Below are 25,651 nucleotides of genomic sequence, written 5' to 3' on the forward strand. Positions count from 1 at the left end.
GAAAAGAAAACCTTCAAAAGTCCAAAGAAATGTATATTGTTCCTTTCCTTAAAACTCCTTCATGGCTTTTCTTCAATCATAAAATTAATACAGATGCTAACATGCCCTGAAATAACCTGGACAATCTTTCCTTTGTCACCTCTCCAGCCTCAGCTCATAAAATTCTCCCACATCTTAAGTAGAATAAACTCACCCTGAAATTTCCCAAATATTATTTTGTTTTCAATGCTTTGCACATACTGTTCCGTTGGTTTGGACACTCTACATCCACTCGGTTTTCTACAGATTCAAACCCTATTTCCATCCAAGGAAAACAGACCACTGATTGGCAAATATAAAAGAAATTCCTGTAACAGTTCACGGGACTTTTCAAAGTCAGAAAATAAAAGTTCTTTTCAGCACCTACAGAAATTAACACTCATGGTGGGACGGGTAAGACTGAACCAGAAGCAAAATACCTGAGTAAGTTGTAAGTAACTGTAATTTTGGTAATGAGCGCCCTGTTTTAAATAATATGAAAGTTTGCATTTGGAATAACAAAAACAATTATACTTTAATCACAAATCTATGATACATATGGCCCATGGGAAACATTACTTTAATGCCCGGTGTTAAAGGTAGATTATTATCTCCAGGCTTCAAAATAACCTCTGCTCCAAGTTTTTAATAAATCAGAAGGTGACACCTTGATTTTAATCATTGTTCCTTCAATATGAATCTTGATAATTCAAACTTTTCACAAATTAATGTTAATTTTGTTCATCTTGAACAAAAGCATACCTGATGAAACAATACTTACCATAACATGTGGGTGTATCAGACCAGCCATCATTTCCACAAACTATGGAACCTGTGGTGCGTCCATCTCTGCTCTCATAGCCATCACGGCACACGTAGTCCAATCTGTCATTGAGCTTAAACCATGTTCTATCGCTTTTGGCTCTGGCCTTCTCAATATGTGGCATATCACAAGATTCTAATGCATAATAGAATGGAAGATTTCACTTCTAATATTATTAAATGAACAAGCTGAATGAGTATGTCCCATACCAATGGGAAATAAAAGACTCTATCAATTAGTATGTGCTGATAAATTAAATATCATATGGAAATAATCTGAGAATGCCAGTGATAAATCTTTGTCCTGAAATTATTACTCTAAAAAGAGTTTCTACATAGTATTTTTATCACCACCTATACTTTTTGAAAAATTTATTTTAAGAATATTATTCTCAATTCAATTATACTCATGTTTTTATCCCATATTAGTAAGAAAAAAGGCCAGTACATTTTTTAGAAAAGCAGAATAGCATTTTGTGAATTAAGATGCCCAACTTATTAGCAGTCATGACATATATGCCAGAGAAAATGGATTAGTTGAAATAAAAGATTAATTCTCAACAATGCAAGTAAATTTTTTAAATTTCTATAAAACTCTGCCTTAAAACATTCTACTTTTAAAGCACACATGCTGATATTGCTTTCCCAAATAATTTCCTAAATGCTTTGTGTTCTTTTATACTTATCAAGATTGAATGTAGAGACAATTCTATTGCTTATAATTAGTTATAAGAAAGTAAATTGTTAAAAAATAGTTTTAGTTTTCACTAACATTATACTAGAGTGCTGTTAATAAAGGTTTAAATAATTTATTTCAAATTTTATAATGTGTTATGAAACCAGCTAGCTTAAGATTTAAAAAAAGATAGCAAAACTAAAAACATCCTAGTAAAAATTTATTTAATAGAGATATTTTCTCTTCCATAATAAGAGTGTTATAATGGATAGCTCATCACAATTTAGTATAAATTGAGTTTGATATGGAGGCAACTTTTCATGTTTTCTTTGCCTAGTGCCCATAGTAGGCAAAGAGATTTACTAAAGATGAAATGAAAACAGCAAAAATGGATATTTTAAATATCCTTTTCACTTAAACTAAATATGTTAAATATCATTTCAAAAAATGTTATTGTATGGATTTAGGATAATAAGATAAACTGAGCAAATTGTTCTTAGAAAATCTTCATAAACATCTAGGTAATGGGACAGGGAAATCTTTCAACACAGAAAAATTTGGTACCATCTAGAAGTGTTTCTCAGTCTCCACTAATTAGATGTTTAGGAAGATTTTCTAAGGGAGAGGATTTTTCAGAAGTGGATCTATCCTGCAGTATAAAACAAGTAAATTATAAATAGTCTAAGATTATGCATTATGAACCTATGACTTTGCTTAAAAAAATAACTATCCTGTCTAGCAGCAAGGACTGAGACGTGAAAGTCTGATCACCTTAAATCAGGTACAACAGGTACAAAGGTCTCAGCTAATAATAAATGAGTTTACACCAGAATACACATAAGGCTTCCTAAGTAGTTTTGAAATCACAGGAGGTCTTAAAGAGGGAACAGTTGAACTGAAAGATGCACTGATATTATACCCCACCAGTAATTAATCTTAAAAGGCAAAATAACATATATTCTCCTCAAAGTTTTTTTATTTGTCTTTTCAAGTGGCACCCTCTCAGACCCCCAAAAAAGAATTAAAGTAAACTTTTGTACAACGATCATCGGGATGAAGAATAATAACATAGTCCATTACTTACTAATGCACGTGGGCTGAGCTGACCATCCACTTTGCAGACATGTAATTGATCCTGATGCTTTACCACCTGCTGTTACATATCCTGGTTTACACTTATATCGTGCTCGTTTATTTAAGGGATATGTAAAGTCAGATTCAGAAATAAATCCATTCTCAATTTCTATATCTGATTTTGAACATGTTTCTAAAAGGGAGAAAGCATAAGGAAAAGACAAGTATATGTCATTTGTAAATGATAACCTGGAAAAATCCTAATCATCCAAGTTCTTGTGCGCAGAAAATAGGCTATGAGTTTCCAAAGATATTAAATCAAGATAATTTATTCAAATTTGGGGGGAACAAAACAAGATTTAAAATACTCAGAATCTCTTCTGAGAAATTATTAGAAATCTGTTGGTCTAATGAATCTAGATCCTAAAGTATACCAGAGCTCTTCTAGTAATGGGTCCTTTCCTGGGACTTGTGTTCAATATTGCCTAATTTGGATCTTTTAAGGAACCCCAGAACTCAGTTAACCAGTTGGGGTATCTCATCAGATGATGATCTCAGAGGATCTTCCACCACAGCAACCACAACCTTTGGCCCTGAGATTTTGAAATGTTGATCATAACTGGGTGCTTAAAACTATATGGATATAAGGAGTTCAATGAAGATGACAAAGATCAACACATTTATTGATCTTCTTAGGCCAAAATGATGATTCCTCAAGTTATGTACAAGTTCACTTGAAACAGTAAAAGTAGACTTTTGTCCTTTACTACGTCTCTGCACAGGACTCAGCTTCATTTATTCAATAACCCATGGATAAAGAAGACAGCAAAAGAGAAAACATTAAGTACTTTTAACTGAATGATAATAAAAAGATGTTAAATAAAATTTTGTGAATTGACACTAAGGTAGTGCTGAGAGGGAAATTTTACCATTAAATAGCTATATTAGAAAAGAAAAAAGACTGAAAATCAAGAATTGTTTCCACTTTAAGAAATTAAAAAAGAAAAGCAAACAAAACCCAATATAAGTATAAATTTGAAAAAAATAGAGAAAAGTTAGTAAGATGGTGGAATAGGATGGCTCGACCTCTCCTCCCCACACACAAACCGAATTAACAGCTGCAGGTGTATCAATTCCCTTTATTAGAAATACAAATCTGGTGGAGAGATTCCTGCAGACAAGGCAAGTGAGAAAACGGTAAGTGGTAGGAGAAACTGCAATACAGTCTCATCATAAATCCCACCCCTGGCACAGCACCATCCAGCTGGGAAGGAATGCCCAACTCGCAGCTTCTCCTTGAGGAACAAATGGTTGGAACCCTATATCTTGTGTCCCAAGTTTCCAACTGCTACTCCAGGATCTGGCTTCTAAGTCACCTGACTGGGAGGTAAAGGGCCCAGCATATGCTATTCTCCTGGGGACTACAGAGGACCAAGTGTCAGTTATGAGTGGGTGTGCGAGCACATCTCACAGTTCAGCCCCCAGCCAAGTGCAGAGTGAGCAGATCATAAAGCCCAGCTCCCAGTTCTCCATGGAAGGAGTTAGATCACGCATCTAGACCCTCGTCTTTTCCAGCTGCTGCCTGAAGAACTGTCTTCTAATTAACCTGTCTCTGAGAGCTGACGAAGACCACAATTGGCTAGATGCCTAGGGGCTCCAGAGAACAAAATAATGGCTTGAGAGAGCATGCGGTTTGAAGGAGTGTGCATGCATTGCCACAACTCCTCTCCCCACCTCAGTGCAGAGTGAGTGAAATGAGAAACTCCAGCTCCCAGCCTCACCCTGAGTAGAGAATGAACTGGACCACACATCTAGAACCTCAAATTTTCTGGCTGCTCCTTAAGGGCCTGGCTTCTATCTTGCCTATCTCAGGACACTGATGAGACTTGGCTTACTCTAGACTCCTGGGGAATGCTAAACATAAAGACCACAGGTTGGATGAGCAAAGAGTTTTGAGAAGCACCCAGAATCTCTGTCTGGGCCAATGATGATAGATTCTTCTACAATCAGGAGGAAGACAAGTGTGCCCACTAGCACCATTTTTGTTCAATATGTACTGGAGGTCCTAGCCAGAGCAATTAGCCAACAAATAGAGGTGAAAGGGGTAAATGGGCAAAAATCTACGGTGACAGATGGCAACTAGACTTTTGGTGGTGAACACGAGGTAGTCTATACAGAAATTATAATATAATAATATACATCTGAAATTCATATCATGTAATAAACCAATCTTACCTCAATAAGAAATTTAAACATTAACAAAATTAAAAATTTTAAAAAGAAATAAAAGCCATCCGAATTAGGAAGGAAGAAATAAAATTATCCCCCTATGTAGATGACATGATCTTATACGTAGAAAACCCTACAGATTGAACAAAGCTGTTAGAACCAGTAAACAACTTCAACAAGTTGTTTACTTGTTGAAGGAAGTAAACAGGAAAAAAATCAACATATAAAAATTAGAAACATTTCTACACACTAACAACAAACTATCTGAAAAGGAAATTAACAAAACAATCACATTTACATTGACAACAGAAAGAATGTAATGCTTAGGAATAAACTTAACCAAATAAGTGAACAACTTGTACACTGAAAATTATAATACATGAATGAAGGAAATTAAAGAAGACAGATAAACAGAAAGGCATCCAGTGTTCATGGATTGGAGTCTTCAACATTGTTAAATGTCCATACTACCCTAAGTGACCTACAGATTCAATACAATCCTACTCAAAATCCCCATGGCATTCTTTACAGAAATGGGAAAAACAATCCTAAAATTAATAGGTAACTACGAAATATCCTGAATGGCCAAAGCAATCTTGAGCAAGAACAAAGCTGAGGATATCACACTTCCTCATTTCAAAATATATTACAAAGCTACAATAATCAAAACAGTATGTTATTGGCATAAAAACAGACAAATAGATCAATGGAAAAGGACAGAGAATCCAGAAATAAATCCACACATATACAGTCAACAGATCTTCATCAAGCATGCCAAGAACACACCCTGGGGAAAGGATGGTACCTTCAACAAATAGTGTTAAGAAAACTGGATACCCATATACAGAAGAATAAAATTGGGCCCTTATCTGATACCATATACAAAAATCAACTCAAAATTACTGTACTGCTGTCAATTTCTCCTCTTCAAACCTGTCAATGTTTGCTTTATATGATTAGGTGTTCAAATGTGAGGTGCACATATGTTTAAAATTGTTACATCTTCCTGTTGAATTGACTTTTTATCATCATATAATGACCTTTGTCGCTAGAGACAGTTTGGGACAAAGTTAAAATTTTTGATATAACGATAGCTATGCCTGCATTCTTTTGGTTGTAATTTGCATGAAATATTTTTCTCCATACCTTCACTTTTATTCTACTTGTCTCTTTAAGACTAAAGTGAGTCTTTTATAGATAATATATCATTTGTTTTCTGTTTTTTTAATCATTCAGGTACTCTATTCCTTTTAATACTTGAACTTAATCTAGTTACATTTAAAGTAATTATTGATAGGTGAAGATTTACTTTTGACATTTCGGTACTTGTTTTCTGTTTTGCAATAGTTTTTTCAATCTCTTCCCCTTTTGATGTCCTCCTTTGTTATTTGATTATGTTTTGTAGTTATTTGCTTTGACACTTTTCTCCTTATCTTTTGTATGTCTATTACAGTTTGCCTCCCTAGCTTTTTGGAAATATAATTGACAAAATGGTATATATGTAAAGTGTACAATGAGATGATTTGGTACACATATACATTGTGAAATGATTCTAAAAAGCAAGTTAATTAACACATATATCACCTCATATAGGTATCATTTTGTTGTTGTTGGAATGCTTAAGATCTATAGTCTTACCAAATTTCAAGTATATATACATTATAACTATTATAGTCATCAAGCTGTGCATTAGATCTCCAGAATTATTCATCTAATAACTGAAGTCTTACACCCTTGGATCAGCATCTCCCAATTTTCCCCACTCCCCAGCCCCTGGTAACTACCATTCTACTCTCTGCATCTATGAACCTGACTTTTTCTTCTTCTTGCTTCTTTTTTGGTTCTGCATATCAGATTTATCAAGAAGTATTTGTCTTTCTCTGGCTTATTACACTTAATATAACGTCCTCTATGTTTATCCATGTTGTTGTAAATGGCAGGATTTCCTTCTTTCTCATGGTTGGGTAATATTCCATTGTACATATACATACCACATCTTCCTTATCTATTCATCCATCCATGGACACTTGGATGTTTCAATAGTTTGGCTGTTGTGAATAATGCTGCAGTGAATATGGGGGTGAAGATATCTTTTCCAGATACTGATTTCATTTCCTTCAGTAACATAGCCCAAAGAGAGATCATATGACAGTTAACTTTCTGAGGAAATTCCATGCTGTTTTCCACATAGCTGTAACAAATTACCTCCCCACCAAAAATGTACAAGTGTTCCCTTTTCTCCACATCTTCACCAGCACGTTTTATCCCTTGTCTTTTGGATAAAAGCCATTCTAACAAATATGCGGAGATAGCTCCTTGAGATTTTGATTTGCATGTACATGATGATGAGTGATTTTGAGTAATTTTTCATGTACTGGTTTGCTATTTACATGCATTCTTCAGAAAAACATCTATTCAGATCCTTTGCCCATTTTTTAATTGGATTGGTTGTTTATTTTGCTATGGAATTGTATAAGTTCCCGATAATATTTTTTTATTAACCCCTTATCTGATATATGGTTCGCAAATATTTTCTCCAATTCCACAGGTTGCTTTTTCATTTTGTTGATTTGCTGAGCAGAAGCATTTTAGTTTGATGTAGTCCTATTTATTTATTTTAGCTTTTATTGCCCGTGCTTTTGGAGTCATATGAAAAAAAAAATCGTTGCCTAGACCAACGTCAAGAAGATATTTTGTTATGTTTTCTTCTAGGAATTTTATGGTTTCAAGTCTTAGATTTAAGCCTTTAATCCATTTAGAGTAATTTTCCTCAGTGATTTAATACAGGGGTCTCATTTCATTCCTTTGGTTGTGGATATCCAGTCTTTCAAACACCGTTTACTGAAGACATTCCTTTCCCCATTGTTTATTCTTAGCTCCCTTCTCAAATATTAGTTAACTCTATATGCATGGGTTTATTTATGGGCTCCTGATTCCGTTCTATTGATCTGTGTGTCTGTACCATATAGTTTTCATTATTATCACTTTGTAATATAGTATGAAATCAGGAAGTGTGGTGTTTCTAGCTTTGTTCTTCTCTCTCAGGATTGCTTTGGCTATTCGGGGTTCCTTTGTGGTTCCACAAGAATTTTAGGATTATTTTTTATCTTTCTGTGAAAAATGTCAGTGGGATGTTGATGGATTGCTTTATATCTGTATGTCACTTTGGGTAGTATGGACATTTTAACAATATTAATGCTTTCAATCCATGAACATGGGATATCTTTCCATTTCTTCATGTCTTCTTCAATTTATTTCAACTATGTGGTATTGTTTTCAGGTTACAAGTCTTTCACCTCCCTGGTTAAATTTATTCCTAGATATTTTCTTATTTTTGATGCTATTGTAAATCGTTGTTGTTTTAATTTCTCTTTCTGATAGGTCATTGTTCATGTATAGATGAAAATGATTTTCATATGTTTATTTTGTGTCCTGTGGCTTTAATGAATTCTTTTATTAAATCTAAGAGTTTTTTGGTGGAGTCTTTAGGGTCGTCTATGTATAAGATCATGTCAGCTGCAAACAGAGAACATTTTACCTCTTTATTTCCTGATTGGATGCATTTTACGTCCTTTCCTTGCCTAATTGTTTTGGCTGGGACGTCCCGTACTATGCTGAAGAGAAATGGTGAGAGTGGACACCCTGTTTTTTTCCTGATCCTTGAAGCAAAGCTTTCACCATTTCATTGTTGAGTATGATGTTAGTTGTGGGCTTCTCATGCCTGATATTTATTATGTTGAGGTAAGTTCCTGCAGTGCCTAATTTGCTGAGAGTAATTTTTTTTTTTTTTTTTTTTTGCCGAGGAATATTCACCCTGAACTAACCTTTGTGCCAATCTTCCTTGTTTTTTGCTTGAGGAAGATTAGCCCTGAGGTAACATATGTGCCAATCTTCCTCTATTTTGTATTGGGTCGCTGCCATAGCATGGCTGACAAGTAGTGTAGGTCTGAGCCTGGAATCCATCCCCATGAACCCATAGGCTGAAGCGGAACCTGCCAGAATTAACCACTACTCCATGGGACCAGCCCTAATAGTATTTTTTTTAAATCATAAACGGATGCTGAAATTTGTCAAATGCATTTTTGGCATCCGTTGAGATTATCATATGATTTTTACCCTTCATATTGTTAATGTGGTGTGTCAGTTTTACTGATTTGCTTCTGCTGAACCATGCTTGAATCCCATGGATAAAACCAACTTCATCATGGTGTGTTCTCTTAATGTGCTGTTGAATTCAGTTTGCTAATATTTTGTTGAGCATTTTTGCATCTATGTTTATCAGTGATATTGGCTTATAATTTTCTTTTCTAGTAGTGTTCATGTCTGGCTTTGGTATTAAGGTAATGCTGACCTCATAAAATGATTTTAGAAGTGTTCTCTCCTATTCTCAATTATTTAAAATGGTTTGAGAAAGATTGGCATTAATTCTTCTTTAAAGGTTTGGTAGAATTCACCACTGAAAACCTCTGGTCCTGGGCTTTTCTCTGTAGGAATGTTTTTGATCACTGTTAAATCTCATATTCCTTGTCATTGGTCCATTCAGGTTTTCTATTTCTTTATGATTCAGTCTTGGTAAGTTCTATGTTTCTCTGAACTTATCCATTTCTTCCAGGTTATCCAATTTGTTCGTATATAATTGTAGAATTGTGTCTATAATCTTTGTATTTCTGTGGCACCAGTTGTAATGTCTTTAATTTTATTTCTGATTTTATTTATTTGAATGTCTCTTTTTTTCTCTAATCAACCTTAGGTTCATCAATTTTGATTTTCTTTTTTAAAATGGTAGGTCTTAGTTTTGTTGATTTTTTATATACATTATTTTCTAGTCTCTATTTCATGTATTTCTACTCTGATATTGCTTATTTTCTTCATTCTGTTGACTGTGGGCTTACTTAGTTCTTTTACTCGTTTTTGAGGTATAAAGTTGGATTTTTTTTTTTTTGAGATCTTTCTTTTCTCTTAATGTAGGTATTTATCACTATAAACACTTCTCCCAGAACTACTTTCACAGCTCTTTGGTATGTTGTGGTTTCTTGTTGTATCTTTTAAGATATATTTTGTCTTCTTTGACTCATTCTTTTATCAGGAGTGAGTTGTTTAATTATCATATTTCTATTTCTATCATATTCTATTTCTGTATCTATCATATATCTCTTTCTCCTTTCAGATATGTTAGTACTTGTTCAATATATTTAGGTGCTCCAATGTCGAATGCACATATATTTACAATTGTTATGGCCTCTTGATGATTTGGCCCCTCCATCATTGTATAGTGACTTCTTTGTCTCTTGTTACTATTTGACTTAAAGTTTATTTGTCCAGTATAAGTTTAGCTACACCTGGGTTCTTTCAGTTTCCATTTCCATAGAGTGTCTTATTCCATCCCTTTACTTTCAGCCTATGTGTGTCCTCAAAGCTACAGCGAGTCTTGCCTAGTTGAGTCTTTTATTTTTCGATCCAGTCAGCCTTCTGTGTGTGTCTTTTGATTGGATAATTCAATTCATTTACATTCAGAGTAATCATTGATAGGTAAGGACTTAGCAATGCAATTTAATTAATTGTTGTCTAAGTGCTTCATAGTTCCATTGTTTCTTTCTCATTCTCTTGCTGCCTTCGTTTGAGAATTGACGCTTTTCCATAGTGCTATACCTTGATTTCTTTTTCTATCTTTTCTGAACGTACTATAGGTTTTGCTTTATGGTTACCATGTAACTTACATACAATATCATAGCTATAAAAACCTCGTTTAAGTTGATAACAAATTCACTTTGTTTGCACACACGAACTATACCCTCTGACTCCCCTCCGCACATTTTATGGTACTGTGTCACAATTTACATATTTTTCTATGGAGTATCCATTATCAAATTATTGTAGCTATAGGTATTTTTAAAACTTCCGTCCTTTGATCATTATATATGAATTAAGTGACTTTTACACCAACATATTAAAGAATTCAAGTATTCTAAATTTAACAATATATTTACCTTTCCAGTATGTTGTATACATTTATATGTTCTCATGTTAGAAATTAATGTCCTTACATTTCAACTTGAAGAATTGCTTTTAGCATTTCTTGTAAGGTAGGTCTAGTGTTCAGGAATTCCCTCAGCCTTGATTTGTCTGGTAAAGTCTTTACTGCTCCTTCATTTCTGTAAGGCAGCTTTGCTGAGTAAAATATTCTTGGTTGAAAGTTTTTTCTTTGTTTCATCACTTTGAATATATCATCCCACTCTCCCCTCCATCAAGGTTTCTGTTGATAAATCTCCTGATAGCCTTATGGGGGTGAATGTGAGGTATTTTTTGCTCTTGCTTCTTTCAAAATTCTCTCTGTCTCTGGTTTCAGCCATTTTTATTATAATGTGTATTGTAAAAGATTTTTTGTCTTGAATATGTTTGGGGTCTCGTGAGCTTCTTCATTTTGATAATCCATATCTCTTCCCAGATTTGGTAAGGTCTTAGAAATTATTTCTTTAAATAAACTGTCAGCCCCTGTCTCTAACTCATCTCATTCTGGGAATCTCTTAACGCCTACAATGTTTCACTTCATAAACTACCACAATTCACGTAGGCTCTCTTCATTCTATAATTATTTTTCCTTTGTTTTCCTCTGACTAGAAACTTTCAAATATCCTGTCTTCTACTTCACATATTCTTTCTTCTGTTTGGTCAAGTCTGTAGTTGATGCTCTCATTGTATTTTTCATTTCATTCATTGAGTTCTTGAGTTCCAGAATTTCTGTTCATTTCTTTTTATGATTTGTTTCTCATTGTTTTCCTGATTTGCTCGAACTGTCTTTTTGTGTTTACTTGTAGCTCACTGAGCTTCCTAAAAACAAGAATTTTTAATTATTTAATAGGCTAATCATAGATCTTCATTATCTGGGTTCAGTTACTGGAAAAAAATTGTGTGCATTTTGTGGTATCACGTTTCCTTGATTTTTCATGGTTCTTGAAGTGTTGCACTGCTGTCTTTGCATTTAAAGAAGCAGTCAATTCTTCTAGTGTTTACTGACTGAATTTGGTAAAGAAATAACTTCTGTCACCCCTGCTAGGGATTCTGATGCTTTTTCAGACCTTTTCTGTGGATATACTGGCTCTACACTTATTGGAACCTCCTGGGAGGGAATTCTTACAGTGTACGCCTTCCCTCAGTCCTGCAAAGCCAGTCTGGGTGCTAACAGCTTCCTGTTTGCTTTCCCTGAAGAAATGCTGAAGGATTAAGTTTATGCTTCCCCCATTCCTGTGGAGTGAGATTGGCTTTCTGAGTTTGCACACTAGCTATGTTCAAAGGCTTTCACTTTCCCCCAGTGAGAAAGTATTTGCTACTTTTGGGAGTATACACAGGGAGCTGACCATGGGATGGGGAGTGTGTGGGTGAGATGTGTTGGGGTGCATGTGGGTGAGTAGGACCTGCAGGCAAGGCATCTTCAGTGGCTAGTGGGCAGGGTTCCTGATGAAGTCTGCAAAGTGCTTAGTAGGATTTGTGTCCCTTGAGACATTCTGAGCCTGTATGTTGTGCTCCAAGCTCTTCCCAAACCAGCCAATCATGCAGATCGCCCCAATATTCTGGATGTGTTGGGGTAGAAATGGGCCCTTTTGTCAGTGATGCACACAGCTGAGGAAGTCAAACACTCACTAACAGTCTCTTTCTTTCCCTCAGTGAGAAAATCTTGGGCCAAGTGGATCTCTCTTGGCACTGAGCTGTGCCAGTGTAGGAGAGGGGTGACTCTGGTAAGTGAAACTGTACCTCTCACCCTCTTCAATACATCCAATCTGGGATATTTTTGCTCCAATGGTGAGCTGAAATGTCTCTGCTGGACCTCTCAACTCCAAAAATGGTGCTCTTGTCCATGGGTCGTTGTCAAAGTCAGTGTTCTTTGTGGGGAAGAAAAGGGAAATTTCTTTTCTGTCATCCCGCTGATATCACTATATTATTACATGTTTCTTCTTTGTGGCACTTTTACCATTTTCTTGAATAATGTCTATCAGTAGGCTCCTTTATTTTGCTATATATGTATCAAGAAATTTTTATATCCATTCATACACACTTGGAAAAAATTAAAATCAAACAGGTCCATTGGCAAAACAAGCAGTTGATATAAACATTTTGTCACAGGTAATATAGACGAGTCTTAGCAAATCATAAACATGTTAGGATCATACACCAGTGTACTTACTGACACGGATGCATTTGGGAGGTGGAGACCAGCCGTTCTCCGTACATGTCATTAATGTCTGCTCATCTGGAAGACTGTAGCCAGAATGGCATTCAACTTTTACAGATTGACCCTGTAAATAATTTTTTCCCCAATATGGATAATTTCCGTGTTCCAAGTAATTGAAAATACATTGTCCTAAGGATCATAAAAATGATAAATGAAAAATTTTAAAAACCCGTAAATTTGGCAAAAATAGTAAACTAACAACTATCCTTACAATATTTAAATTGGAATAAATAACCTTCCAAAAATAATATAGAATTTAAGAAATACTAAAGTTACTACCAAACATTTTTTAAAAATAAAAAATTACTACTGAATATTATTTACCTTTACTTTTAAATTAAAATATATATACATAATATAGATATTCTTATAAAGCCTCTCTTTTTATCTCTCATGTGATTTTCATGAAGAGGTCCTCGTGAAAAGAAAGATGTATATTGGTCATTTTGCTCATAGAACTCATCTTTTGGCCTTAATTTTTTCATATAAGACTCAATTGTATTCACTTAAGTGTTTAACTCTCTCCACTCTTTGAAATATTTGTTTATATACAATTATAAAGAGGTTTACTTACTTTGGCAGGGTACTGCTGGCGACCATCCTTCTTGTCTGCACTGAAGATAACCCCCTCTACTTCTTGAAGGAGTCACAAAATTTTGATCACAGTAATAGTAAAATTGTTGTCCTATAGGTACTGGAAAGTATGGTTTATAATAATCTTCATCATGTAGACGTCCATGTTTTATTTCTGGAAAATCACAAGGCTTCACTAGCAATAAAAAAACATAACAAAACCGGTATAAACAATGTTTTACCTCAATAAAAATCAAATTAGACATGAATGTTTCATTGATGAATTAGATTCTCTTCTCTTCATAATGATACTCATTGCATTAGAGTTTCTTGGACAAGAAAAGTTATAAAATTCGGATGACTAAGGTATGTGAGGAAGTCCTTGGTAATGAAGACAAAAACATGTCTTGTGGATCATATGATATAGAAACTTGTATGAAAACTCTCCAGAAAGAAAACTGCACAGATCTATTTAATAAAGTCTCCTTGAGTACATGTCACCCAGCCCTGGTGGATTAAATGAGCATCTTGATTGAGAGATGAAAGTACTGATCTTATCACTCAGCTCATCTGTCTTCTTTTTCTTTCTTTTCTATTCTCATCAGAAATCAGAGTCCTGTCTTTTCTTCTCACACCAACTCAATGTAGGAAGACAACGAGTTTTTTGTTTTTGTTTTTGTTTTGTGGATTAACATTCGTTAGTTTGTTTTCTATTTACTGCAAACAATGTGAGAAATAGAGTGAAGAACAAAAATTTTCCATTGATCACATCACACAGAAAAACAAATTCTTATTCATGCCTCAAATTAGTCACAGAGCCAAGTTTTCCTTTCTTTATCTCTCTAGAGAAATGAAGTAGCAATATTTCTTAATATTCAAATAGTTAAGATTATGGTAAACAACGGATTGTTTATTTCTAATTTTACCTGGAGAATGAGATGTATTTAAATACGTTTTATAAAAATTTTTAAATGAGGTATAATATACTAACAATTTGTTGAGTTAATCTAATATATTAAATAATTTTAACATATATGTTTAAGTGCTGTGTTGTTTATCACACGTTTATATATAACATTTTTCAGAAAAATTTGCCCTTTCCATTGGAAGATTTAGCGATAATCTAACACTTTTAATACCAAACTAGTAGAAGTTTTTTCCATGAAATGGGATTCTATTACAATAAACTTTATGCATCATGTTAAAAAAAGTTCCAACACACACACTTGCACAGATATACATGCACCAAGTATTCATTATCATCTTCATCTTCCTTAAGATCACTGCTGAATTTTCTTTTTTCTTTGATTAGAGACATTTTTCCAGTTGTTTCTACAGACTCATTAAGTGGATTATGAACTTTGAATCCTTGCAGATACTAATGTCTTTCTTTAACAAAGATTTGTGAATGATACCTTCTCTAGGCATAGGTTCTTGGCTTAAGTCCATAACTCTTATCACTCAAATGTCTTCACCACTTTTTTGAAGCTTCCAATATTGAGATTAAAATGCTCATTTAGTCTCATTCTTTTTAAGCAACATTCTAGTTTTTTACCCACCAGTTTTGGGGGATTGAGAGTATTTTGTCTTCACCCTTGGATGAATTGCATCATGATATGTCAAGATGTGTGTCATTTAACAATAATTATACCTCGAGCAAGCTTGACTCTTTGGATTTTCAAGAAAGTCTTAAGGAATTTAATTAATTTTTTCATTAAATGATAGAGGATAAAATTGAACTCTGGTTGTCTGATTTCAGAATAAACATGGTTATCCACCTCATTATGGTGCTTCAAAGAATCTGAAATAAATAAAATAGTCTATTGATATTTCTCTTCAAAAGGTACACAAAAGGGGCATAATAAAAAGTAGGTGTTACTATTGTCACAGGACTGAGCCCCTTGGTATTTTTCCCTTTGAGTTGGGAACACTTAAATCTGTCTTTACCATCCAACAAGATCATTTCTGAAGCAAATATAATATTTCACATATGGTCTGATCAGCATTGACGTTGGCAAGACTTAGAACAGCCTCATTCTAACTCTTACACTTCTACCGGTGAGGGTTGTGGTCTCATTAGCAGTTATGGTGCTTGCCTCATAGTTTTGACTCAAACTGATCACAACATTGATTGAAATGACACTAATTTTTAAAAATATTTCAAACTCTCTATATTTTGGCAGTTAATTCCTTTAACTCAAGCCCAGGATCTTATAGTTATCACCAATAAATGTCATGTTATTAGATTCAATCTATCATAGAGGATTCATTTTGAATAATGAATCTGTGCTAATGAGATTCAGTACATTACGCCCTCTGTCAGTCCTGCTGTGAATTTGTAGTGCATTTCCTCTAAATCTTGAAACTGTTTGATGACACAAGTGAGTAATGGAGCAGGCCTAAGAACAAAGTACTGCTTCTGAGAATCACATAAGGTTATTTAATGAAATAAACTATCTGATAAACCATCTAACCCATCTATTTCCCCATCTTGTCCACAAGAACTTCAGAAGGTCCCTTGTAGAATAACCTTGCTGAGATCCAGATACAGTTGGGCTGATCTGTCATTTTCAAAAACCAGCCAAAAACGCGGTTAAATATTTTCCTTAGGTAACTGATTAAGGAAGGCAATGTAGGAGGACCCGGAACTCACCTCCACCCACAGACATATCAAATTCACAGCTACATACAGAACAAATTTCTTCTGGAAAAAAACCAAAAGCTAGCTGAGTCACTCTCACACACCAGAGAAAAGCAGAAAAACACACATCAAATTCTGTAGGTGAGACAGGACACATCTCGCCATAAACCTCAACCTTAGCATGGTGACCCACAATCAGGAGGCAACTCAAAACACAAAGATTTTCCCTGAGGAGTGAAGGGTTTGAACCCCACATCTAGCACATCAACTTTCAGCCCTACACCTGAGATATGAGCCCCCAAACATCTAGCTTTGAAAGCCAACGGGGCTTGTGTCCCGAAGACCCACAGAGCAATGAACTGAGAAACGTGAACTGAGAAACAATTTTAAAAGGCCCACATGAGTGGACTCACCCACGGCGGGACTCAGTGCAGAGGGAGCCAACTGAAAAGGGCTCAGACCTTCTGTGGAATAGGCTTATTTGCCTGTCATAAACCATGGGCCTGAGGAGCAAGAATTTAAATTAACTCACATCTAGGAGCCTACTTAAATACTCTCCAAAGATGGAGGCCAGTCGATGCCATCTTTTTGCTCTTCCTCTGCCTCATGCCAGATCATCAGCATCTCCCAGAAAGGAGCTTGTACCCTTCTATGATGATCTGATTTTTGTGGCTGGCACCCAAGAGATGCTTCTAGATTGCTTGGCTCTGCTGGCCAGGAAGGCTTACACTTGCAGGTTCCAAAGGACTGTAACAAATGGAGAAAGAGTTTTTCACAGGCTCTTTCTCTGGAGGAGGCCGATTAGATTCACCTTCATTGCTGTGGACTGATGGTCAGATTTCTAATTAAAGGCACATCTAAGGACTGTCTTAATCCTCACCAGACACCTTGGAAGGCAGTGCTATCTTCACACTCTCCCTCTGCCATGCTCCAGAGCACCCTTAACTCCCAGATGGGAGCTGGTACAAGTGTCTGGTTCCCAGTTTTTATGTCTGGTGCACCAGATTTAGTGGCTGGCACCCAGGGGATTTTACTTGATCACCTAGCTTTAGTGGCCAGTGGAGCTTGTGGTCATGGGTCTCACAGGACTATAGCAAATGGAGAGAAAATTTATGGCCATCTACCACCCACATGGCACAGTGCAGATGCAGACTGAAGTACAACCTTGTCTGTCTGTGAAAGAGGCTTATTGGCTTGTCCTGGAGCTTTGGCCTGAGGGGCAGGCTTCTGGTTGGGGACATATCTAGTGGCCTACTAAGTGCTCTCCAGGGACTGAAGCCAGGTGACACCACTGTGTGTTGCCCTTCTGCCTTGCTTCAGCTCACCAGTATCAGTACCCTCATCTGAAACCACGATTTCTATGGCTGAAGCCTAGGGGATACCACTGGATCACTGGGCTCTGGTGGCCCATGGGGCTTATGCTCACAGTCCCACAGGATTGTAACAGATGGAAAAGGCATTTTTAACTGTCTACCAAACCCAGAGCACAGTAGAGGCAAAAGACTGAGGAGTCCGGTCTTACTGTGAAAGAGTATGAGCCTATCTTCATAGCTGAGGACTGAGGGGAAGACTTCTAATTAAACACAAAACTAAAGGCTGACTGTATTCCTCTCTCCAGAGACCATGAAGTGCAGGTGCTGTCTTCATGCTCTCCATTTACCAAGCTCAAGAGTGCTAGGATCTCCTGGAAGGATGCTGGTGTCCTGGCTTTTACATCTGGTGCCCCAGTTTTTGTGGCTACTGCACAGGGATCACCACTTGATTGCCTGGCCCCTCTGGCCAGTGGGCTTTGTGTTCACGAGTTCAACAAGACAGAAGCAAAGAAAGAAACAGGTCTTCATTGGGCAATACCCACAACTCAGCTCAGACATAGCAGGCAGAAGTGCTCATATCCCAGTCTAACCCTGAAAGAGGTATATTTGCATACTTTAGAAGATGCTGCCTGACAAGGCTGGGCCTGTGGCATAGTGGTTATGTTTGTGAGCTCCTCTTCGGCAGCCCGGGTTTGCAGGTTTGGATCCCTGGCATGGACCTACACCACTCATCAGCCATGCTGAGGCAGCAAGCTACACACAAAATAGAGGAAGATTGGCACAGATGTTACCTCAGGGTGAATCTTCCTCACCAAAAAATATGAAAAAAAAAGCTGCTGCCTGTGGTTTTGGCTTCCAGTTGGCCTGAGTCAAGGTGCTGACTGAGATCCTCCCTTTGTGACACTGACAGTTCTTGGCACACCCTCAACCACTGAGAGCCACTAAAAATAAATCACAAAGACTGGTGAGACAATCAAGAGCTAAGACACAGTTGAACAATAAGGTTCATCTCCTATGCGAAGTCACTCTTTCAAGACTGCGAGAGGTGGCTGTTTTATCTAATGCATAGAAATCAAGAGAGAGAGTAAAGGAAAAATAGAAGAAACAAAGGAATATATTCCAAATGAAAGAGCAAGATAAAACTTCAGAAAAAGATCTTAATGAAATGAATATCAGTGGTTTACCTGAAAAGGACTTCAAAGCAATGGTCATAAAGAAGCTCACTGAGTTCAAGAGAAGAAAGAATGAGCACACTAAGAATTTCCACAAAGAGATAGTAAAGATAAAAAAGTAGCAAATAGAAGTCACAGAGCTAAGAAGTACAATAACTAAACTGAAAAATACAATAGAAGGGTTTCACATCAGAAGAAAGGATCAGTGAAGTCAAAGACAAGGTAGTGGAATTCACCCAATTACAGCAGGAAAAAAAGAATGAGAATGAGTGAAAATAGCTGATGGGACTTATGGGACAACATAAACCAGACCTCATTCACATTATAGGAGTCCCATAAGGAGAAGAGAAAGAGAAAGGGGCAGAAAACTTATTGGAAGAAATAATGGTCAAAAACTTCCCTACCCTGGGGAAGGAAACAGTATTCAGATTCAGGAGACACAGGGAGTTCCAAATAAGTTGAACCCAAAAAGAACCACACCCACACACACTATAGTTAAAATGTCAAAAGTTAAAGACAAGGAGAGTACCTTAAAAGTAACAAGAGAAAAAGAACTTGTAATGTACAAGGGAACCTCCATTAGACTATAAGCAGATTTTTCAGCACAAACTTTGCAGGTCAGAAAGGAGTAGCACAGTGTCTTCAAACCGTTGAAAGAAAAAAGCTGCCAACCAATAATACTCTACTTAGCAAAGCTGTCTTTCAGACTTGAAGGAGAAATAAAGAATTTTCCAGACAAGCAAATGCTAAAGGAGTTCAGCAACACTAGATGGGCTTTCCAAAAAATGTTAAAGGGACTTTGTTAAGCTGATGTGAAATAGTGCTAATTAGTAACAGGAAAACATATGAAAGAATAAATTTCACTGGTAAAGGTAAATATAGAGTAAATTCAGAATAATCTACTGGTTTAAAGGTGGTGGGTTAATCACTTACAAAGTTAGTACAAAGACTAAGAGATAACAGTAGTAAAAATATAACTACAATAATTTGTTAAGAGAAACGCAAGATAAGATTCAAATTGTGACATCAAAAATGGGTAAAAATTTAGAGCTTTAGAATGCAATCAAACTTAACTTGTTATAAAGTTAAAATAGACTTTTAGAAATATAAATTATTTTATGTAAGCCACAAGGTAACTACAAAGCAAAAGCTGTATTAAATAAACAAAAATTAAAAAGAAAGGAATCTAAGCATACTACAACAGAAAGTCATCAAATCACAAAGGAAGAGAGCAAGAGAAGGATAAAAGAACAGAGGAATTACAAAACAACAGGACAACAATTAACAAGCTGGCAAATTGCAATAAATACATACTTATCAATAACTACTTTAGATGTAAATGGACTAAATTCCTCAATCAAAACACATAAAGTGTCTAAATGGATTGAAAAACAAGACCCATTTACATGCATCTTACAAGAAACTCAATTTAGACATAAGGACACACACAGACTGAAAGTGAAAGGATAGAAAAAGATGTTCCCTCCAAATGGAAACCAAAAGAAAGGTGGAGTAGCTATACTTATATCAGACAAAATAGACTTGAAACAAAGACTGTAATGAGAGACAAAGAAGGTCATTACATAATGATAAAAGGGTCAAAATAACAAAAGGATATAGTATTTGTAAATATCTGTGCACCCAAAATAGGAGCATTTAAATATATAAAGTGAATACTAACAGATCTACAGGGAGTAACATACAGTGATACAATAATAGTAGGGCACTTTAATACTCCACTGACATCAATGGATAGATACTGCAGACAGAAAATCAATGAGAAAACATCAATATTAAATGCCACATTAGACCAGTTGGACTTAACAGACATACGCAGAAAATTGCATCCCAAAGTGACAGAATACACATTCTTCTCAAATGCACATGCAACAGTCTCCAGGATAAATCACAAAACAAATTAAGCACAAAGCAAGTTGTAATACATTTAAGAAAACTGAAATTATATCAAACTTCTTTTCCCACCAAATGGTATGAAACTTGAAATGAACGACAAGAAGAAAACTGGAAAGTAAAACCACAATTATGTAGAGATTAAAGAGCATGCTACTGAATAACCAATGGGTCAAAGAAAAAAATCAAAAGAGAAATCAAAAAATACCTTGAGACAGATGAAAATAGAAATACAACATACCAAAGTTATGAGATGCAGCAAAAACAGTTCTATGAGGGAAATTCATGGCGATAAATGCCTACATTGAGAAACAAAAAATCTGAAATAAACAAACCAACTTTATACTTCTAGGAACTAGAAAAAGAAGAACAAACAAAGCCCAAAGTTAGTATAAGGAAGGACATAAAAATCTGAGTGGAAATAGAGACAAAAAGGCAATAGAAGAGATCAAGAAAACTAAGAGCTGGTGTTTTGAAAAGATAAACAAAATTGACAAAACTTAAATGGAATCACCAAGATAAAAATTGAGAGAGGACTGAAATAAATAAAATCAAAAATGAAAGAGAAGACATTCGCACAAATACCACACAAATACAAAGGATAATAAGAAACAACTTGCACAATTATACTATGAAATTGGACAACCTACAAGAAATGGATAAATTTCCAGAAACATACAACCGACCAGGACTGACTCAAGAAGTAGAACATCTGTACAGACTGATTAGTAGTCAGGAGAATGAATTAGTAACCAAAAACCTCCCCAAAACAAGAGTCCAGGACAAGATGACTTCACTGGTGAATTCTACCAAGTATTTAAAGAAGAATTAATGCCAGCTCTTCAGAAAAATAGAAGATGAGGAAACACTTCGACACTCGTGGTCTCAAACAAGGCCAGCATTACCCTGATTCCAAAACCAAACATGGACACCACAAGAGAAGAAAATTACCAGCCACAATCCCTGATGAACGTGGACACAAAAATCCTCAACAAAATATTAGCAAACCAAATTCAAGAATACATCAAAAGGATCATACACCATGATCAAGTGGGATTTATTCCAGGGATACAAGGATGGTTCAACATTCCCAAAGTAATCAATGTAATACATTACATTAACCAAATGAAGATTAAAATTATATGAGCACCTCAACAGATATAGAAAATGCATTTAACAAAATTCAGATTTACTTTACTCTCAACACAGTGGGTATAGAGGGAATGTGCCTCAACATAATAAAGGCCATACATGATAAGGCAAGTGCCAACATCACACACAATGGTGAAAAGCTGAAAGCTTTTCCTCTAAGATCAGGAATCAGACAAGAATGGTCACTCTTGCCAGTTTTATTCAACATAGTATAGGAAGTCCTAGCTAGAGCAATTAGGCCAGAAAAAGAAACAAAAGCATCCAGATTGGAAAGGAAGAAGTAAAACCATCATTGTTTGCAGATGACATGGTGTTATATTACAGAAAACCCTAAAGAATTCACCAAAAATCTGTTTGAACTGATAAACAAATTTGGTAAAGTTACATGATACGAAATCAATATATAAAAATCTGTTGCGTTTCTATAAGCTAATAATGAATTATCAGAAAGAGAAATTGAGAAAACAATCTCATTTACAATTGCATCAAAAGAATAAAATATCTCCATCCAAAGACATGAAAGACCTATATACTGAAAACTATAAGAAAACGATAAAAGAAATTGAAGAAAACACAAACAGAAAGATATTCCATGGTCATGGATTGGAAGAATTGATATTGTTCAAATGTCCATACTACCCAACGCAATCTACAGATTCATAGCAAAACCTTTCAAAATTCCAATGGCATTTTGCACAGAGATAGAGCAAACAATCTCGAAATTGTTTAGAACCACAAGAGTCCAAAAAGTCAAGGCAATCCTAAGAAAGAAGAACAAAGCTGGAGGATTCCTGCTTCCTGATTTCAAACTATATTTCAAAGCTATAGTAATCAAAACAGTATGATATTGGCATGAAAACAGACACATAGAGCCCAGAAATAAACTCACACGTATATGGCCAAGTAATTCATGAGAAAGGAGCCAAGAATATATAGCAGGGAAAGGACAGTCTCTTCAATGAACAACATTGGGAAAACTGGACAGCCGCATGCAAAAGAACGAATCTGGACAAAGCAAAACTAACTCAAAATGGATTAAAGATTCGAACTAAGACCTGAAACCATAAAACTCCAAGAAGAAAACAGAGGGTAAGGTCCTTCACATCAGTCGTGGAGATGATTTTTCAATTTGACGTCAAAAGTAAAGGGCACAAAAATGAAAATAAACAAGTGGGACTACATTAAACTAATAAGCTCCTGCGCATCAAAGGAAACCTTCAACAAACGAGGTTCTCCCTGCCAAATGGGGGAAAACGTCTGCAAATCATATACCTAATTAGGGATTAATATCCGAAATATGTAAAGTACTCATAACTCAATAGCAAAAAAAACAACCCATCTATTTAAAAAATAGCCAGAGGATCTGAACAGACATTTCTCCTAAAAAGCCATCCAGATGGCCGACACGTACATGAAAAGATGCTCAACATCACTAATCATCAAGGAAATGCAAATCAAAACCACAATAAGATGTCACATCACACCTGTTAGAATGCTATCATCAAACAAGAGATAATAAGTACTGAGGAGACTGTGGGAAGAGAGAATCCTTGTGAACTGTTAGTGGAAATGTAAATTGGTGTAGCTACTATAGAAAACAGTGTGGAAGTTCCTTGAAAACTTAAGAAGAGACCTAGCATATGATCCAGGAATTTAACTTCTGGGTATTTAACTGAAGGAAATGAAATCACTATCTCCAAAAGATATCTGTAACCTTATGATCATGGCAACATTGTTTACAATATGCCAGACACGGAAGCAACCATGGAAGCAACCTAAGTGTCCATCGATGGATGAATTAATGAAGAGAAGGTGCTGTATATACACAACGGAATATTACTCAGCCATAAAAAAATGAGGAAATCTTGCCATTTGTGACAGCACGGATGGACCAAGAGCATTATCCTAAGTGAAATAAGGCAGACAGAGAAAGACAAGTACCGCATCATCTCTACTTACCCGTGGAATCTAAAAAAAAAAAAAACTCATAGATACAGAGAGTGATTGGTGGTTGCAGGAGGCGGGGTGTGGGTGGAGTGGACAACATGGTGAAGGTGGTCAAGAGGTACAGACTTCCAGTTATAAAATAATTAAGCCAATGTCATGTAATGTATGACATAGTGATTACAGTTTCATTACTATATCATATATGTGAAAGTTGCTAAGTGAGTAGATCTTAAAAGTTCTCATCACAAGGGGAAAAAAATTTGTAATTATGTGTGGTGATAGATATTAACTAGACTTGTTGTGACCATTTAGCAATATATCCAAGTATCAAATCATTACGTTTTATATCTGAAACTTATATAGTATTATATGTCAACTATATCTAAGTAAATAAATAAATATTTTCCTTAGATCCAAGGAACACTGAAGTCTGTTTCATACTGATAATAGCTTCCTCTTCAAGGGTCTCATGCTTTGGAAATTCATTTTGGACTTATGCCTAGAATTAACATTGAGGCCCTTGACCTATTATTTGTATCACTACATTTTTCATTCATGGAGTATCCAATTTAAGTGGGTTCATTTTTACAAGGAATTGTGATATATAAAGACAGGGAATATGATTGTAGAGAAAGAAAACACTGGGAAAAGGGCAAAGGAAACACCCCCAGAAATAAAATACTCTGTTGAATTGAGCAGCACTTTGTTCCTGTGATGGCTTTAGAAAATTCCACAATGTCTTCAACACAGCTCCCTCCAAAAAGTGAAGGCTAATTCCTCTCCCCTTGAGTGTGCTGGGCTTAGTGACTCACTTTTACAGAATAGGCATGGCTGAAGTGACAGTGTGTAATTAAGTCATAAAGGGGATGGAGGTTTCCTCTACTCTCTTACCAATCCCCAGCTCTGGAGAAATTTAGCTGCCATTCAAGCAACGTGTGGAGAGACCCATGTGGTACAGAACTGAGGTTTCTGCGAAAAGCCATGTGAGTGAGCTGTCCTGGAAGCAGGTCCTCCAGCCCAGCCTAGCCACCCAGGAACTGCAGCCTACACCAGCATCCTGACTGCAGCACAGGAGTCTGACTCAGAACTGCCCAGCTAAGCCACTCCCAAATTCCTGACCCATAGAAACTCTGAGAAAATACAGTTTTGTTGCTTTAAGCCAGTATGTTTTGGGGGAAATTTTTCACACAGAAACAAGTGATAAACGAGGTGTTCAAAGACACTAGTCTTACCCAATATTTTAGTTCAGATTTTAAAATTACATTAGTTGGAGAAATATATATATTCATACAAAAACACACACACATATATTTAATGTTGAATAGCAAAAAAAAAAGATTTTTTTATATACAAAGATGTATTTGTGATCCTACTTAGAACTGGCTAATTTGAAAAGCAAAGAATGTTTCTAAAGCCTCTATTTTCCATACACAGTAAGGCAAATGTTTGGATTTATTGTGTCCCTATGTTTTTGTGTTTAAGAGAAAGCAAGTTCAGTGTTAAAAGGTAAGTCATGATATGAATGGAACTTACAGCTACACCTTGGAGAAGGTACCCAGCCTGAACTGGTGCATTTGGCCGTATTTCCTCGGGTGGCAGGATAAAAGCCATTTTTACACTCGTATCTGATTTCATCTTCAGTTCTGTGTTTAATCCTTTCAGGTGTGTAGACACCATTTGGAATATAAGGAGGATCACATGTTACCTCTGAAAAAAAAAGGATATGTGAATAATGTAGAAATCACTACACCTTAAAATAAAGTACATGAAAATAAAGAAAGTAGTTATTTTTTTGTCTTTACCACAGCACAGAATGGCACTAAAATGAGCACAGCCTCATATCCTTCCCCTCTATCACTCATTTCCCTCGTTGTATCTCTCATCTGATGTATTTCT

At 35.8% G+C, this 25,651-nt stretch overlaps 1 protein-coding gene across 1 annotated transcript in view; it reads right to left on the bottom strand.

The window, feature by feature from the left end:
• The window catches only part of LOC101393840 (complement factor H-like), a 160,776-nt gene that overhangs the window by 103,283 nt on the left and 31,842 nt on the right, over positions 1-25,651 (bottom strand). The window contains exons 7-8 of the mRNA XM_087424350.1: positions 25,289-25,462; positions 13,621-13,815 (exon numbers count right to left, since the gene is read on the bottom strand). Of these exons, the coding sequence (XP_087280476.1) occupies positions 13,621-13,815; positions 25,289-25,462 (369 nt within the window). The remainder of the gene's footprint in view (positions 1-13,620; positions 13,816-25,288; positions 25,463-25,651) is intronic.

Source organism: Ceratotherium simum, chromosome 36, assembly GCF_057802395.1.
Source record: "Ceratotherium simum simum isolate JZ-2026a chromosome 36, ASM5780239v1, whole genome shotgun sequence".
In the NCBI taxonomy this organism is placed as follows: domain Eukaryota; kingdom Metazoa; phylum Chordata; class Mammalia; order Perissodactyla; family Rhinocerotidae; genus Ceratotherium; species Ceratotherium simum.